Consider the following 17,464-nt stretch of genomic DNA (forward strand, 5'->3'; position numbering starts at 1 on the left):
GAAAATTCTAGCGAGCAGCAGCCAATCAGAGCAGAGTTTGCCATTTAAAGCTGCTGTGTTTCTTATAAGATTAAGATTAAAATTAAGATTAAGAGCAGAGGTGTCAAATTCGGGTCCAGAAAGTAAAAGTCCTTCCCAGGATTTTGTTCCAACAGGCTGGACAGCTCTGCTGGTGGTGTGATCTAACTAGAGAAGCCAGCCTGTTGGAACAAAATCCTGGGAAGGACTTTTACTTTCTGGACCTGAATTTGACACCTCTGAAAGAGAGATTTATTAGTCCCACAACAGGGAAATTTCACCTCCGCATTTAACCCATCCGTGAAGTGAAACGCCTCACACACACACACACACACTAGGGGGCAGTGAGCACACTTGCCCAGAGCGGTGGGCAGCCCAATCCGCAGAGCCCGGGAAGGGTTAGGTGTCTTGCTCAAGGACAACTCATTCATGGGCCGCCGGCTCTGGGGATCGAACCGGCGACGAGGCTGGTTCTCTAACCTCCTGCCCACGACTGCCCATTTTCTGTTATTATATCGTTGCGTGGGAAATCGGAGGGTCCTTTACGACATATGTTGGTTAATAGAGTGTTATAGCTTCTCTTTGAGGACGTCCATGAAGACAAATCTATCTGCGTTATCATACACGTTGAGATATGTTCAGGTGGTGGAGGTACCAGAACCCATAGCACCGATTCCTTAAGCTGTTCTAAGAATCCCCAGCGGTTCTCCGGCTTAGTTTGCCATTAGTATCTCCTGGCCTTCTTGGGTGGGTACTGGAGGCGGGGCTGTCATTATCAAGCTGCGCTTTGACAAGTTTGCGTGTAATGAGGGCTGCAGCAGTTTGCATTGGCCACTCAAGACATTCCTGGTGGCCTATTGTTGCTTATGACTGTTTCTTGCCACCTTGCCTGTGGCAGGATACAGCTCTCTCCTCAAGACGTCCCACTCTTCTGGGGGAAGCTGTTTGAAACTTCTGTTCTAGAGGCTGGCAAGGTTTATGATGGTAAATGGGGTTAGAGAACTTGTTTAGTGTCAACACACACTAAAGGAATAGAACGTTCAAACAGTTCTTGTCCCTTTATACTTACATCCTAAGCAAAAGGGTCGCCATTCGTTTCTGACTATTCAATTAAAAGATCATTTATGAGGTCGGACAGCACTTTTGCTCAAGAAGGCCTGTCTCTCAATCGTTATTCCTCTTCGCCCTAACGGTGTTCAGTGGGGTTGAGGTCAGGGCTGGAGTTCCTCCACACCAAACTGACCGAGCTCTGTCTTTATGGACCTCACTACATGCACAGGGCTGTGGTCATGTTGGAAGGTGTAACGATTGCCTATAGGTATTGTAATACTGCGCATGCGTGAGGGAGTTGTAGCCCCTCCGTGCAAGACGGTGAGCTGCTGTAGCCCAGCCGACGGTCTGCTGTAACTATCTTCTGAGTTATCTGGATGGTGAGATAAGTGGGTGACCTACCATTAAATACATCTTCTACCCCGCATGGAGTGTATTCCTGTTTGTGTGCCTCCAAAGAAGCCAGGAATCCTTGCTATCTCTTCTACCACTCACCCCCCCCCACCCTTTTCACCATTACAAAGGGGAAATGGTCTTCCCCAAAACTGTTGTCACGAAGTTGAAGGCATATAACTGTTACAATGTCTTTTTGTGCTGTAGCATTAACATTACCCTTCACTGGATCTAAGGGCATCTGACCACTAGGATAGGCTCCAGCAAACCCCCCCGGCAACCCTGAGGGAGAAGCGGCTTAGAAAATGTGTACGTGTGTGTGTGTGTGTGTGTGTGTGTGTGTGTGTGTGTGTGTATCTAAGGGGCTTAAGCCCTGAAAAACAAACCCAGACTAATATCCCTTCTCCACCAACTTTACTTTGGCACTATGTATTCTGATTGGAAGGGTTCTCCTGGTTCATCCATCAAACTGCCAGATAGTGAAATGTGATTCATTTCAACACCCCCCCCCCCCCCAACCACCCCCAAGAACACATTTTCGCTGCTCAAGACTCTAGTGGTGGTGTGCTTTACATCACTCAAGCTGACACTTGGCATTAAACATTCTGATTATAGGCTTGTGTGCAGCTGCTCAGCCACTGAAACCCATTTCATGAAGGACCTGATGAACAGTTCTTGTGCTGATGTCTGGTGCTTTCAGAAGAAGTGTGGAACTCTTCAGTATGACCTGTTCTACCACCAGTGTTTGTCTATGGAGATTGCATGGCTACGTGCTTAATTTTATCCACCTGTTAGCAATGAGTGTGGCTGAAACACCTGTAATTAGGAGGCGTGTGTACGTACTTTTGGACGTATCATTTATATACGTTACTCTGAGTGGACTCATACTGGACTCTCAGCCTGTGGCACAAGGTCCATATCACAGCTGCCATGTCCTTTCTCCTGTTTGCATCTCGCCCACCCGTGCATAAAAGTGACAGAGACCCCATGTCGTACATCTAATTCAGATGTTCATTACCTTTGCTTCTTGAAGCAGCTGTGGTCCCCTTTGTACCCTAACGTGTACCAACTGTTCAGAGCTCGTTTTATGGCTTTGAACCATAGCCTGCGCAACCGCCTCTAAAGCTTTTCATTTTGCTTATCTTGGTTGCTGTGCTAGACAAGCCCAGGTGTTTGTGCCATAATTGAATTAAACAAACAATATATTACATATAGACTATAATGAATATAATAAATATGTAATTGGAGTGAAATTGGCCAATTTCTTGTTTTCTTTTCTGCATTTAGACATTCAATGAATTCTTTGAACCGTGCTTCTACGCTATTATAGGAGTTAATTGTCTTGTTGCTTCATCAGCCTTGTCCTTATTTTATAGCTGCTCTTTTACACAATTGATAGCACCATCACTTATTATATTGTGCAACTAAGGAATACTTCCATGTAGCTTCACACAGAGAAAATGCAAAGTAAACACAATATCTTAACATCCGCAGCTTGATCAGAGGGAATTTAGCAGATGTGGTTAAAACCGCTGCCTTTTGGCCTCACAGTGTTTTGCTTTGAAGGTCATAATTTAACGTCACACTTGTGAGTCTTATCAGTGTAACATGTAATATATCCCAGACGCAAATGTGCCAAAGGTCAGCAAAGTTGCAACAGCCAAAGTTTCACTGCAAGTTATAAACAAAGTCCATACAAATCTATTGCATTTGAGACGGGACTTCTTCAGAATAAAACAGCCCCTGAGAAATCATTTCAAATTAAAAATCCATTGAAAAGCATCTTCTGAATCCCCCTCGTGGCATTTTCTACATCCCCATCTACGGTTCATTTTGAGGAAGATGTCATCCCAACTAACAGAGGCTCTCCAAGAATGGGAGCGTCTGGACAAAGATTTTCAGCAGATTCAGGTAGGATTTCAAACTATTTTCACACAGAATGTAAATCCACAAATTTCACTAATGTGAAAAGCTGCTTTATTGGTTACACCTACCTCATTGGCATGCCTTAAATATTTCAGTGAGAAGAGCTGGCACATCTTTTTCCAAGAATAATTTGTGTCAATCATCCTCTAGTCAGTTTCTGGCCACTGGATTGCTGGTGGATATTTTTACCTTGCAGATTATGCTCAACATTGCTCGACATTGAGACACTGAGTTATTTAAAAAATCCCTGCAACAACACCGCCTGATACATTCGTAGCAGTGCTACACACATTGCCATGTCAGTATCTGCTGGGTTGTGAGAGCAGTACACCACCCAGATAATAGCAGCTCAAGCTGTGGTCCTATGGTGATCCCTTCCCATTGATGGATGGTGTAGAAGAGGGCTGATGAATTCTGCAGAAACAGATGAGCTTCAGTAAACCTATAACGTCTCCCTATAGTACTGTGCAAGGCTCAGAGACCACCCATGCTTAATTTATAAATGTTATTAATGTTCTAGGAGATATTTAGAAATATACTGTAGTTCAGTGGTGTAACGGAGGGGTTGGGTCAGAACAGAATAAGTGAATAAACAGCCTTTTCCAAAACTCAATATAATAACTGCAAATAACTGTTGAACGTTATAGTGGAAATGGGACGCCTAACAACCATGCAAGACCGGGTAGTGTATCAAAACCATCATCATCAGTACCTAAAGCTTGAGAGAGAGGAGAAAATCAGGCTCCACTCTTGCTTCAGGTCTGAGAAAATCCGCAGGTGTTTCTGTCCGTCCTTCCGCTGTGAGAAGACAACTCAACATTTTGAGTCTGAAAGGCTGTGAAGCTGACAAGAAGCTGTTACTGAAAAAAAAACACAAAACAAACGGCTGGTGTTCTCAGAACAATGGACTGACCACCCCAGAGTCCAGACAACAACATCACTGAATGTGTTTGGGATTACTTGGATGATGAGAAGCATAAAATGCAACCAACTGCATTGGGGGGGGGATGGGGGGGGGGGTGGGGGGGGGCATTGTTTATACTTCTGTCTAATCCTCTGTTAAATACTTAACAGCCTTTTTCACTGGAAATGAATTCACTGTAGGGTGACCTCTGACTTTTGTGCTGTACTTCATAAGATAGGTGTTTCTGATAAAATAGCCAAAGAGTGTAGGTACCAGACAGGTGTACAGCTCAGTGTATGTACACAGCAGTGAATGCACCTGGTATCATTCAGTTATTGGAGCAGGCCTGAGTTCACGAACTGCATGTAGCCGATGGTTACGCAGGTTCACAATAAGCATTTAAACAGTGACGTTGTACATTTTGATGTGTAAACTTCTCGTTCTGTGGTTCTTAGGAGAGTCATCGGCTTTACCTGCAGAAGCTGGACGAAGTCTCTAAAACGCAGAGCAGCTTCACTGCCTCTATTGCCCGACATAGGAAGTATTTAAAGGACTTGTCTCAGTCGCTAAACAAGTGAGGAATGAATAAGTCTCAAAACTTCCCTTTTGCCTGTGTAGTGTCTGTGCTTCTGTCCATGCTGAAATGCTTCCATTGGTGGTGGGTGCCTCGGTGAGCCTTAGGCCTCAAGGCATCTCAGTGGGGGGCTCTCTTTTATGCTGAGTTTCTTTCCCTCTCACTGTATTCTCACTAGTTCTGTTGTTCACATGCACTATTTCACCAAAGGTCTGTAACTGAAACTGAAAAACACAATTTACAAACGGACAAATTTTATTTTGATGGTCTCTTACAGATACAAATGGCAAAATTGTGAAAATGGACTGCATTATATAGTGGTTAGGATGGTGTAGTGGGTAAAACCTCTGGCTTCTATGCTGTAGACTGGGGTTCAATCCTCTGCTTGGACAAGCCCCTACACTATACCAATAAGAGTCCTTGGGCAAGACTCCTAACACCACCTTCGCCCACCTGTGTAAAAATGATCCAATTGTAAGTCGCTTTGGATAAGAGCGTCAGCCAAATGCCATTGATGTAGTAGACACTTGCTCATTTACTGCTTCTTCTTAAATAAAGGGTATTAATAAGGTGTTAGTTCCCCCTTTGCTGCAGTAGCAGTCTCTATTTTTCTGAGAAGGCTTTACACTAGATATTGGAACATTGCCATGAGGATTTGATTGCATTCAGCCAGAAAAGCGTTAGTGTGGCCGGGAACTGATGGGTGATAACCTTATGTGGTTTTGGTTGCCACTCTAGCCCATCCCAAAGGTACTCAATGGGGCTCCATTAGCTTCATACACCTTTGGACTTGGTAACCTTGGGGTCATGTGCAGCTGCTCCAGAGTCCCATTCTATTGGCAGTCTTTTTCTATGGAGATTAAACAGGCTGTTTATGTGCAGCTGAATGCCAGCAATGGGTTCATCTTCATTTAGGTACATTCACTAAGTAAAAGGGGTTTCTACAAACCTTTGAGCATATCCGGCACTGAATTAGAGATTTGTACTACCTTTATACAAACACTCTAATTAGAAGTGCTGTCTGGATCCTTCTGTAATTTAAAGACAGTTTCATCTACAGTGAACCATCAGAATGAAATAGTATCTCCAATAAAACTCCAATTACAGGTGCAGTAAAGGACTTACAGGAGAGAATGCGAAGAAGGTGGAGCGTATAAAGGGGCACATCCAGCAGAGGCCCAACATCTTCTCAGAGATGGAGTCATTTCTTCCCAAGAAAAATGGGTAATGCGGGATTTCCAGCTAATAATGTGAAAATATGTGGTTTTGGGTGCTCCGCGCTCTCAATATTCACTGTCTTTTTTCCCTCTCCTGTAGGATATATCTCAGTCTCGTCCTTGGGAGTGTGAATGTCAACCTTCTAAGTAAGCAGTCAAAGTAAGAAATGGCATGAGCGTTCATTCTTGTGTGTAGATAACCACCCATACACACTCACACTTCACACTGACCACATTGATGCAAAATTAGCAGTGGTCTCTCATGCAAAATTCCTTGAGATACATGCCAGGACCGTATATATAGAGAGGTATATGTTTAGGACCAGGCAGAGTGACAGGGTTTCAACATTTCAGAGAAGAAATCATCAGATGTGAAATAAAATGCATCCTTTATTAATTTACCTTTTTATCGACCTGCATTATGCTTGTAATTTACATTCAGCAACTGTATATAAGTTAATGATTTAATTTAAATAAGCGTATATTACCGATAACAGAACCATGCTAGGTACAGTACATGTCCAGCCTTAACAATACACTAGTCTGTCCCAAGCACACACTTTTAAACCTTACACCTTCAAGGCCTCGTCTCCTTTACATTCACACGCTGTTAACATCACCAAGCAGGTCAGGGCACAAGGCCCATAGTGGGCCTAGAAGGTAGGCAGAGCTCATAAAGTGGCCAGTGAGTGGAAACACAAGGTTATTATCATTTAGTGCTTTCCAATCGATTTTGACCCTTGGTGGACATATGAATAATGTTTTCCCAGAATGCTTTGTGTTTTGTTTGGGTATTTAGGTGTCTGAATGACATAATCCCTTTGATTGTGTCCATCCATCTCACACCTTCAACTGTTGCAAGCATAATTGTCACGATTGGCCCCTCCCAGTCCTGTCCATGTGTTCCTGTTTTGGTTTAGCCCATGTGCGTTTGTTTTGGTTCAGCCCCCTCGTTTCATGACTCCGCCCCTGATTGTCTCCACCTGTTTTCCCTCTGTCCCTCGTTTTCCATGTGTATTTAAGCCCTGTGTTTGCCCCTTGTCTTCGCTGGTCTTTGTTTGATGTATTTTAGTCGTGGCGTAGTCGTGGCGTAGTCGTGGCGTAGTCGTGGCGTAGTCGTGGCGTAGTCGTGGCGTAGTCGTGGCGTAGTCGTGGCGTAGTCGTGGCGTAGTCGTGGCGTAGTCGTGGCGTAGTCGTGGCGTCTGTCCCCCAATCAATCCGTGTTGCATCTCTGAACCTGGACTGTTATAACTATGACCCTGGATTTGCCCTTAATACATCTCGCTTATCTCAGCACGTGCATCTGCCTCCTCGCTCCTCGTTATAACAATAGTGTTTTCCAGTGGACTGTTTTTTCTCATGATACATCCAAAATAAGAGCGCTTCAGTTTGGTTATCTGGGCTTTGAGTCAGAGGTCAGGCTTCAATTTGGTCGAGGATTCATTTGTTTGTTTTCTTTGCCACCCAAGTCTTCACCAGCATCAAACGCCAAAGGCATCAGTAGTTTTCCTGTCCTGTCCTTCTATTGTCCAGCTTTCACATCCATAAAGAACCCCAGAGAAGACCATTGCCTGGACAATTCCAATCTCTGTTTGTCGAGGCAAACTGTTGTCCTTTTTCTGCCAAGTCCCAATCTGTGATGAATTTCTTTACTGCTGGATATTTCAGTGGATGGTGAATGCGTTTATGAATGTGATAACTCAGAGGATTTTTTTTGTCTACACTGCACGGTTTCAAGCTTTTTGTTACTGTAATAAAACATAAATCATCTCACAAATGGCTCAGTTATGAGCACGATGTGTCAAGGAAGCCACTAAACTTTACAGAATAGCGTACTTCAGAATGAGGACTGACAAATATTGCCAGCTTTTTCACAGCTCCAGTCCTGTAGTCCACACAACCTGCACGTTTGTGTTATCACTGCAACGAGTGCAATGAGTCATATCACTAGCTAAAGATAGTCCTGCGTGAACTGAACAAGATGTCTCGGAGAAGAAAAACAGAGACTGTGCAATAAGAGAATTACACACGTCTTCCCACAAGGTGGCAGTGGATTCCTTCTCAACTGGGCTACACGTGTCCAATTGCAGATCTATGACATTCAAATCTAGCCTCCTGTGGATTTGTGTAATGAACTCAGAAGAGAAAAACTCATAAACATTTAATTCATAGACGTGCATGATTAACTCTCATCTGTCTTCCGTTGTCATTTCACTACAGGGCTGCCTACAAAGATGAATATGAGAAATTCAAGCTGGGTGTGACTGTGATTCTGCTCCTGCTGACCTTCATTTGTCAGTTTTTAGTCACCTACAGGTAAGCCAGAGAGCCCTTACAAGGTTCTTGAACAAACCTTATGTGGTTTAAACACAGCTGACATCAGAACCGTCCCTCTGTTTTTGGTTTGATTCGTGCAGGTTTGTGGACGCACTCGTGAACTTCCTTCTGGTCTGGTACTACTGCACCTTAACAATCCGTGAGAGCGTTCTCATCAGTAACGGCTCCAGGTCAGTTAGTTGTTGGGACCAAGAGCTATTTTCTCTTTGCCCAAAGCCCCCCGACATATGAGGTTTCAATTCTAAACTATTCTGCGCTGTGGTTTTGTTCTAACTGTTGCTTAATCACTTACAAAAAAATAGAAACAAAAGAGTATCCAACCAAAATTAAGAGAAACCTGCTGAGTTCTTGTGGAAGGAAGGAAAAGGCCCTCTTCTTTTATTGAGCTTCAGGTGGCAAGATGGACAACCACACATGCAAAGATCCTCACAAAACACCCTTTCTGATAGCCTGTTTGGGGGCAATTAAATAATCTTGTCACAAATCATCTTAGTCCCCATCATATCCTGACTCTGCACTTCTCTTGGACGCCCTTATTTCCAGTCATACATGACATTGTGTCACGGTTGGCCCCTCCCAGTCCTGTCCATGTGCTCCTTTGTTTTGGTTTAAGTCCTGCCCCCTGTTTGGTTACTCCGCCCCTGATTGTATTCACCTGTCCCTCATTGTCCCGTGTATTTAAGCCCTGTGTTTGCCAGTCTTTGTATGAATGTATTGGTCTTTGTTTGATGTGTTCATTCTGGTTTTTGTCATGTCTGTCCCCCGATCTGTCCGTATCGGCTACATGAACCTGGACTGTTTTGACCGCGACCCTGGATTTGCACCTAATAAATCTCGCTTATCTCAGCGTATGCGTCCGCCTCCTCGCTCCCCCTTACACATTGTTTTTTTTTTTCGTTTTTGGCTGTACCAAACCCGTTCCATCCTCTCAAGGCCCTTTAACTCTTGCTTTATTAACGGCCTCCAAAAACCTGGTTTCTGCAGGTTCTTGTTGGCGTAACCTCTTTGGAGGTCAGCTCATCCTTGTTTTCAGTGCTTGTAAAGTTTCAGGGACTCTCCAGTGATAAAACTCCCTAACCTACACGAACCAAGGGCGTCCTTAGTGAGAGGATTAGTATGCTTTTATTAATCAGCTTTGTCCGTGCGATTATAATTTGTTTAATAATCAAGTTTGTAATTTTAAGGAAACTTTTAAAACTCCACATAGTGTTGGTGGTCGAGTGCAGCTGACACTTTGCAGGTAACTTACTGTCCATGGTTCTACACTTGTTTTACTTAATAATAACTCAGTTGTTTTGCACAGTTATCTTCTATGTTGTGTGCATCTTTCATGTTGTGTAGTTCATGGAAAGTAAGTCTTAGGTTAAGGGCCGAGAAGACGTTAAGCCTAGGTGTGTTATTATGCTTTAAAGAGGGATGTCCATTCTAGTGAAACCATAATCATAATCGTTTACAAAAGCAGTGATAGGAACCAGATGTCTGAAGCATTTAATACCCCTAATTGCTTTGATTGATGTAAATTCCGTTCTGCGTCTTATTCATGAAACATCCATACGACGTGGAAACAAGCAGAGATTTCAGCACAAATTAAAAAAACCAGCTTCCGTGCGTGAAAACAAGTACCGACCTACCTACTCATTTACATACAATTTACATGAAGCACACCCTAATTCATGTAGACGTCTTAGCAGGGAGACAATAAAGCAAAAGCATTCAGCAGCTCATGAGCCAATGGCTATAAGTGTACTGCTCCCCCTACTGACCAAACTTCATAGTGTTACGACGACTAAAAAAATGTGAAAGAAACAAAATGTCTTAGTTTTATTTAAGACAGTAGAATAATGTGGTTCTGTAGTGTAATTATTTTCCTAAATTAACATATTTAAACACTACTGCAGTGTGTTTGCGTGATGCCTCTGCTCTAGCTGTGTTTTATAGTTTTCATTTTATGGGTGATTAGTAGTTCAAAACAAAAGCACAGTGTAATATGTGTTTAAATGAAATATGGAGTGGTTGCAACAATTGGTCACCAATATGCATGTAAAACACAAACAACCGCTTTTGCACTGGATTGCCATGTGCACAGTTTTGTAATATTATGATAAGATAAGATAATCCTTTATTGGTCCCACAGCGGGGAAATTCATATTATTGCCATTAAGGATGATATATTGATATAGACTGACAACACATCGGAAATCAGAGGAGCTCCCCAATTGTCAGAGGCTTTTCCACTTTTAAAGGCTCCCTTCCAATGTTATATTCATCATATGGGTGGGAGGAACTTTTAAAAACCTATGAGCGCTTTGGGGACAGATGCTTTTTTTGTTGGATGGTTAATGCAGAAGGAAGCCAGACAAGCTAAAGGTACTGCTAAGGGAAAAAATCACGTCTGTATTTATTAGCCCTTCCGTCACTGGTTATGCTATCAGTCAGGGCTTCTTTATTGCTGTGGTGGGATTCCCAAAAGTGTGTTTTTGTGCAGTGCATGCTGGGTGTCGTGCTGAGAAATGGATGAAAACACAAAAGGGATCGAAAATCACAAATTCTTTCAAAGCTATGAGGCTGAGGGTTGCGGTGGTGCTGTGCTACAGAATGTTACATAACACGACAAATAACATAGTTTCAGGCTGAAATGCCCTTTTAAAGCTATAGTACACATTTACATTTACAGCATTTAGCAGACGCTCTTATCCAGAGCGACTTACAACAAGAGCTTTGTCTACTAGAGAAAGAATCTCTGCTAGTGACCAGTAGGTTAGAGAGAGAGACGGTCCTGAGCTCAGATACTGAGAGAAACACAGTCACTGTAGATACAGAGAGAGAAGGAGCAGAGCTGAACACAGAACAGTGCAATACAATACAATACAATACAATGAACTACACTACAATACACAGTGCAGTACAATATATTACAATCAGTACTTAATTCAATGCTCATTTAAGTGCTGTGTGAAGAGACGGTCTTCAGTCTGCGTTTGAAGACAGCGAGAGACTCGGCTGTTCGGACAGCCAATATATATATAAAAATATAAAAAATATAGCAGCTATTATGAATTGTTGAATAACAGTTAGGAACTTTACATGATCAAAGGAGCAATAGCTGGGTGTTGTATACAACTTGATGCCCCTGCTTTCTACTTGTCTATTTCAGGATTAAAGGCTGGTGGGTATTCCATCACTACATCTCCACCTTCCTATCAGGGGTCATGCTCACTTGGTAAGCAATAATTCATTTAACAGATCACCATGTTCCTATGCTTCAGACACAAAGCTGTGTCCTACACCTAACAGCCACTTTGATAGAAACACCTACATTGTACTTCCATTCACTTTATAAACTTCACCTATGGGGAGGAATTCCTGCCATATTGAAAAGCAGCAGGGCAGGACAGAAAGCCGTGACATCACTTTTTGACAGTGACATGCGGAATATGTGCCAAAATGAACAACATAACCTCTGTTACACGGTTTTGGTGTTGCTTGACCTCTTCATCCATCATCCAATCCAGTCGGATTTGCGTTTTAAAAACAAAATGCTGAATTCATATCAGAATTGAATGCAGTCCACCTTGAAATGTATTGAAGGCACAGCTGTGTTGCTTTACGCTGGGCATTGCTTAAAACAACATTATATCAGTGGAATTAATCTTCCACGTTACTGTTTAAACACGATCTCATGAGTACACCACAATTCACTGTTCTGCTTGCATTTCAATACATTTGAAGTACACAAAAAGAGGTCCAGTGACTTGAAAACACTGTACTAGAGGTGAAGATTTGCTTTTTCATTGTGGCACTTATTTACGGAAAAGTAATGTCCTGTATTTCTCTGTTTTCACTATTATTGTATTTCATGTTCATGTGTTGTTTTCATTTACATTTACGGCATTTGGCTGACGCTCTTATCCAGAGCGACTTACAATTTCATCATTTTACACAGGGAGGCCAAGGCGGTGTTAGGAGTCTTGCCCAAGGACTCTTATTGGTATAGTGTAGGGTGTTTGCCCAGGTGGGGGATTGAACCCCAGTCTACAGTTTAGAAGGCAGAGGTGTTACCCACTACACTAACCAACCCTTCTCATTTCACTAGCTGGCGTGAAACCTGCTTCACACTGATCAGACACAGTTTTCAGTGAAGAGGTCAAGTGGTGTGAACACAATGTAGTAGAGGTCCTGCATGTACCTATGGAAAAGTACTGTCACGTGTGCCGTGCGCTGTAGTGATTGCTTTCCAATGTGGCACAGATTCCTCTCTATATTCACAAAACCTACAGGCAGAATTGGGTAATTCAGTTGGAATAAAATCCTGGGGAGAATGTTTTCTACCCAACGCTGCGTACAGGTCCGTTATTTAGATCTACAATTATACATTGGCAGCTGGCCTCTACCCCAATTCATCATGATTCATTTCTGCCAGTCGCCGTTGACCAGATATTATGTGGGTGGTGGACTATTATAAATAACACAGTGACATTAGCATGGTAGTGTGTTGAGCTGGTATCTACCCAAAAAAATTCCATCCAAGAGCAGTTCTCTGGTCAGAAACTGACCACTGATGGAAAACTAGAGGATGGCTGACACAAACTGTGCATTAACAGATGAGATAGAGTCTCTAACCCCACCCCACAATAGACAGGGTGATCCATAACTCAGCACGTTGGCAGGATAATGGGTTTGGAAGCTATAGTAATTCTCCAGTTTACATCTGTATTTTAGCGAGGCTGAACTTCTTTATGCTGCATTGCTCCTCATGCTGTCTGATGTTTAACGTTCCTCCTCAGGCCTGACGGCGAACTGTACCAGATGTTCAGGAGCCAGTTTCTGACCTACTGTTTGTATCAAGGTAAGTCGTAAGGAAATGTACTACGGCATCTTTTGATACTACTTAAAATATTGAGAAATGCTGTTTACTTCTTGTTCCTGCAGGCTTTGTACAGTGCCTTCAGTATTACTATCAAAGTGGATGCCTTTACAGACTCAAAGCCCTCGGGGAAAGACACAACCTGGACTTGACAGTGGGTAAGGAGAAGTTTCAATATTGCAAAGTAAGGAGGTCAGACTGGCTTCCTTCCAGGTCACAGCTCTGCAAAGAAGGTTTTTCCCCTTTTAACATTCCAAGATAAACTAAGACCTTTTTAACGAGCTGATGAGTTGAATCAAGTTTGTTTTATGAGGCAGAACAACATGACAAACTCTGCAATGCTGTGACCTGTAAGGAACCCTGTTTAACGTTCCTGACTCAGTCCAGACTAGTTCTGTAAAAATCATATTTACGCAGTTTTGATCCAGTTCAACAAATGTTGCAGTGGCAGAATTTCACCACCGTGATGTTGGCGTGCATTACCATCTGAAACCTGATGGGGGTGGGACTAATTTTCAACATACTTTAATACTATTGAGTATGTAAAAAATATGTCTATGTCTTTGCCTTAATGTAACTTTGTTTAGCTTACTTAACATAAGATATCAACATCAGAAATTCAGCCGCTAAGCTACAACCCCAATTCCAGTGAAGTTGGGACGTTGTGTAAAACATAAATAAAAACAGAATACGATGATCTGCAAATCTTTTTCAACCTCTATTCAATTGAATCCACTACAAAGATGAGATATTTAATGTTCAAATGGATAAACTTTATTGTTTTTTGCAAATATTCACTCATTTTGAATTTGATGCCTGCAACATGTTCCAAAGAAGTTGGGACAGGGGCAACAAAAGACTGGGAAAGTTGAGGAATGCTCAAAAAACACCTGTTTGGAACATTCCACAGGTGAACAGGTTAATTGGAAACAGGTGAGTGTCATGATTGGGTATAAAGGGAGCATCACTGAAAGGCTCAGTCGTTCACAAGCAAGGACGGGTGAGGTTCACCACTTAGTGAACAACTGCGTGAGCAAATAGTCCAACAGTTTAAGAACAACGTTTCTCAACGTGCAACTCCAAGGAATTTAGGGATTTCATCATCTACAGTCCATAATATCATCAAAAGATTCAGAGAATCTGGAGAAATCTCTGCAGGTAAGCGGCGAGGCAGAAAACCAGCACTGAATGCCCGTGACCTTCGACCCCTCAGGCGGCACTGCATTAAAAACCCACATCATTCTGTAACGGATATTCCCACTTGGGCTCAGGAACACTTCGGAAAACCACTGTCAGTGAACTCGTCGCTCCGTCTACAAGTGCAGGTTAAAACTCTGCCATGCAAAGCGAAGCCACATATCAACACCACCCAGAAACGCCGCCGCCTTCTCTGGGCCGAGCTCATCTGAGATGGACTGACGCAGAGTGGAAAAGTGTCCTGTGGTCTGACGCGTCCACATTTCACACTGTTTCTGGAAATCATGGACGTCGTGTCCTCCGGGCCAAAGAGGAGAAGGACTGTCCGGATTGTTTTCAGTGCAAAGTTCAAAAGCCAGCATCTCTGATGGTGGGGGGGGGGGGTGTTAGTGCCCATGGCAGGGGTAACCTGCACATCTGTGATGCTCCATTAATGCTGAAAGGTACATACAGGTTTTGGAGCAACATCTGCTGCCATCCAAGCAGCGTCTTTTTCAGGGACGTCCTGCTTATTTCAGCAAGACGATGCCAAGCCACATTCTGCACGTGTTACAGCAGCGTGGCTTCGTAGTAAAAGAGTGCGGGTACTAGACTGGCCTGCCTGCAGTCCAGACCGTCTCCCATTGAAAATGTGCGGCGCATTATGAAGCTCAAAATACGACAGCGGAGACCCCGGACTACTGAGCAGCTGAAGCTGGACATCAAGCAGGAATGGGAAAGAATTCCACCTACAAAGCTTCAACAATCAGTGTCCTCAGTTCCCAAACGCTTATTGAGTGTTAAAGGAAAGGTGATGTAACTCAGTGGTGAACACGCCCCTGTCCCAACTTCTCTGGAACGTGTTGCAGGCAGTTGTTTCTGCTTAAAGTCTATTTAGCTATGCTCTCCTGAAAAAATGAAGCAAACAAAAAAATAAGTTACAGAATTGTGTGTGTTTATGGTAAACAAATGTCCAATACTGTGGTTACAATTGCAGTATTACTGTGACTGTTGTAGGCCTACGATCAACCGCGACACATCTTTGGTGCTGTGTTTGGCTTGTTTTGTACTAGAACCTTGTGGTTAATGCAGCTAACAAGTAACGGAGGCTTGTACCCCATCAGCTGAGAAACGAAGCATATCTCGGCTGATAGACTAAATTAGGGGAAAGGGGAACATCACTGCTTCCGTTTCCTTCCTCCATTCACCATTTCGCCAATTGCCCTTATAGAAGCTTGAGAGAGAACCAGGCCTTTAGTTTCCTGGGCTGTGATAAGTTCTGTCCTCTGCAGAGGGATTTCAGTCCTGGATGTGGCGAGGGCTGACGTTCCTGCTGCCATTTCTGTTCTTCGGTCATGTGAGTACATGTCCTTGACCTCGACCACATAGATTGCAATTTGCCCTGATGATTGAATTTCATAACATTGTTTTGGAGGCAAATTCTTTTAAAAAAATACAAACAACATGGGGCCGCCAATCAAAACACATCTCATTTACATAAATCAGTCTTAAAGTCACAGTAACAGCAACAGCTTGTTTAATTCTGCTTAAAATGAATTATGACTGTTTTTGATACATAAACCAATGCAGATATCATCAGCAGATGATATGCAGGACCTTTAATGAGAGTTTACATTGATCAAGCTGGTTTTTCCGTCATCCATTGTTCCCTCACTGTGGTCTTTCTTTCAGTTCTGGCAGCTTTTTAACAGCGTCACCCTGTTCAGAATGGCCAGGCTTCCCCAGTGTAAAGAGTGGCAGGTCAGTGCTGCACCGTACAGCTTCCACCACAGGACTTTGACATATTATAGCTTCTGCCGCATATAATGTTTAATACACTGAATCCACAGTGCTGAATCAGGCCAATAGGCCAACAGAGAACTGACGTGCAAACAGCACAATGTCTTTGATCATTTACACCATTTGGCTGACGCTCTTATCCAGAGCGACTTACAATTTGATCATTTTTTAGACAGGTAGGCCAAGGTGGTGTTAGGAGTCTTGCCCAAGGACTCTTATTGGTGTAGTGTAGGGTGGGGATTGAAGCCCAGTCTACAGCATGATCATTATTATATTATTAACTGCAATTTCTTAAATTAAATATATTTTTAATGAACAAATCTTTCTCTTCTCTGCCAGGTTCTCATATGTGGGTTTTCCTTCCTGGTTTTATTCGCTGGGAACTTTTTCACTACGCTTGCCGTGGTCCGTCACAAGCGGAAAACCAAGAATCAGGGAAAGAGCAAGGGCCTGTGAACCAACGAGCTGCTAATTTACTGCCTGTAATGCTTAATGTGGAGCTCACGGTTTATTTATGGAAGCAATTTTGTTCTAAAGTGTTAAAATCCCGCTCCAGTGCTCTTTGAGGATGAACCATAAGTAAACTTTGAGATGATGGAAATGTGTTTGTGCTTGTAGAAATGGACTCATCTACAACAAGCAGGTTAACAATAGCGTTAACAACAATGTTCTTCAGCAAGCAGCATGGTCCAAATGTTCTTACAGCTCATCTGTTCCCTTCCTTCAGGGAAACCATGAGCAAACCCATTCATTAGAAATAAAACATTAAAATGAATTACAGTTAATTAACTGTAATAACTGTAAAGGTGGCTGTAAAGAAAAATAACTTTGAAACTTGTATTTACAAGTAAAGGGGGGTGGGGGGTACAAAAGGCTTAATGATGCATGACATAAAAGACCCCTAAAGTCTCTATTGCACTGCTGCACCCTTGAACGAAATAAATGGCGATAAGTTCAGTGAAATTACATGTTGTACTGATTTATAAGTGAAAATAAGCGAATCCTCCAGGATTCTATTTAGGGTGTTAAACATATTGGAGAAAATTAAGCATAAAATGTGCCATTAGCTTTGCACAGGTCACATTTTCTATTTTATGTTTTTTTCCCATTTTGTTATATTCAGCAAATAAACACTAATTGTGTGTTAAATGTGCAGAAGTGTGTTCTCTGTAGATGACGTGTTTTACCTATTTTCACATAGAAAA

At 42.7% G+C, this 17,464-nt stretch overlaps 1 protein-coding gene across 2 annotated transcripts; it reads left to right on the plus strand.

Moving 5' to 3' along the window:
* Positions 1-419: 419 nt before the first annotated feature.
* On the plus strand, positions 420-16,860 carry zgc:103681 (uncharacterized protein LOC449773 homolog). 2 transcript variants are annotated; one of them, XM_017724523.2, is made up of 12 exons: positions 423-3,372; positions 4,747-4,865; positions 5,973-6,089; positions 6,183-6,242; positions 8,303-8,398; positions 8,500-8,589; positions 11,574-11,639; positions 13,204-13,265; positions 13,349-13,441; positions 15,752-15,816; positions 16,152-16,220; positions 16,599-16,860. In XM_017724523.2, exons 1-12 carry the CDS (start codon positions 3,304-3,306, stop codon positions 16,713-16,715), a joined length of 1,023 nt encoding a protein of 340 aa, XP_017580012.1. In that variant the 5' UTR covers positions 423-3,303; the 3' UTR covers positions 16,716-16,860. The 2 variants fall into 2 exon arrangements, with proteins under 2 accessions (XP_037402793.1, XP_017580012.1); XM_037546896.1 differs by lacking the exon at positions 8,500-8,589 and having other exon boundaries at positions 420-3,372.
* The last annotated feature ends 604 nt before the right edge of the window (positions 16,861-17,464 follow it).

This window comes from Pygocentrus nattereri, chromosome 17 (genome assembly GCF_015220715.1).
Source record: "Pygocentrus nattereri isolate fPygNat1 chromosome 17, fPygNat1.pri, whole genome shotgun sequence".
Taxonomy (NCBI): domain Eukaryota; kingdom Metazoa; phylum Chordata; class Actinopteri; order Characiformes; family Serrasalmidae; genus Pygocentrus; species Pygocentrus nattereri.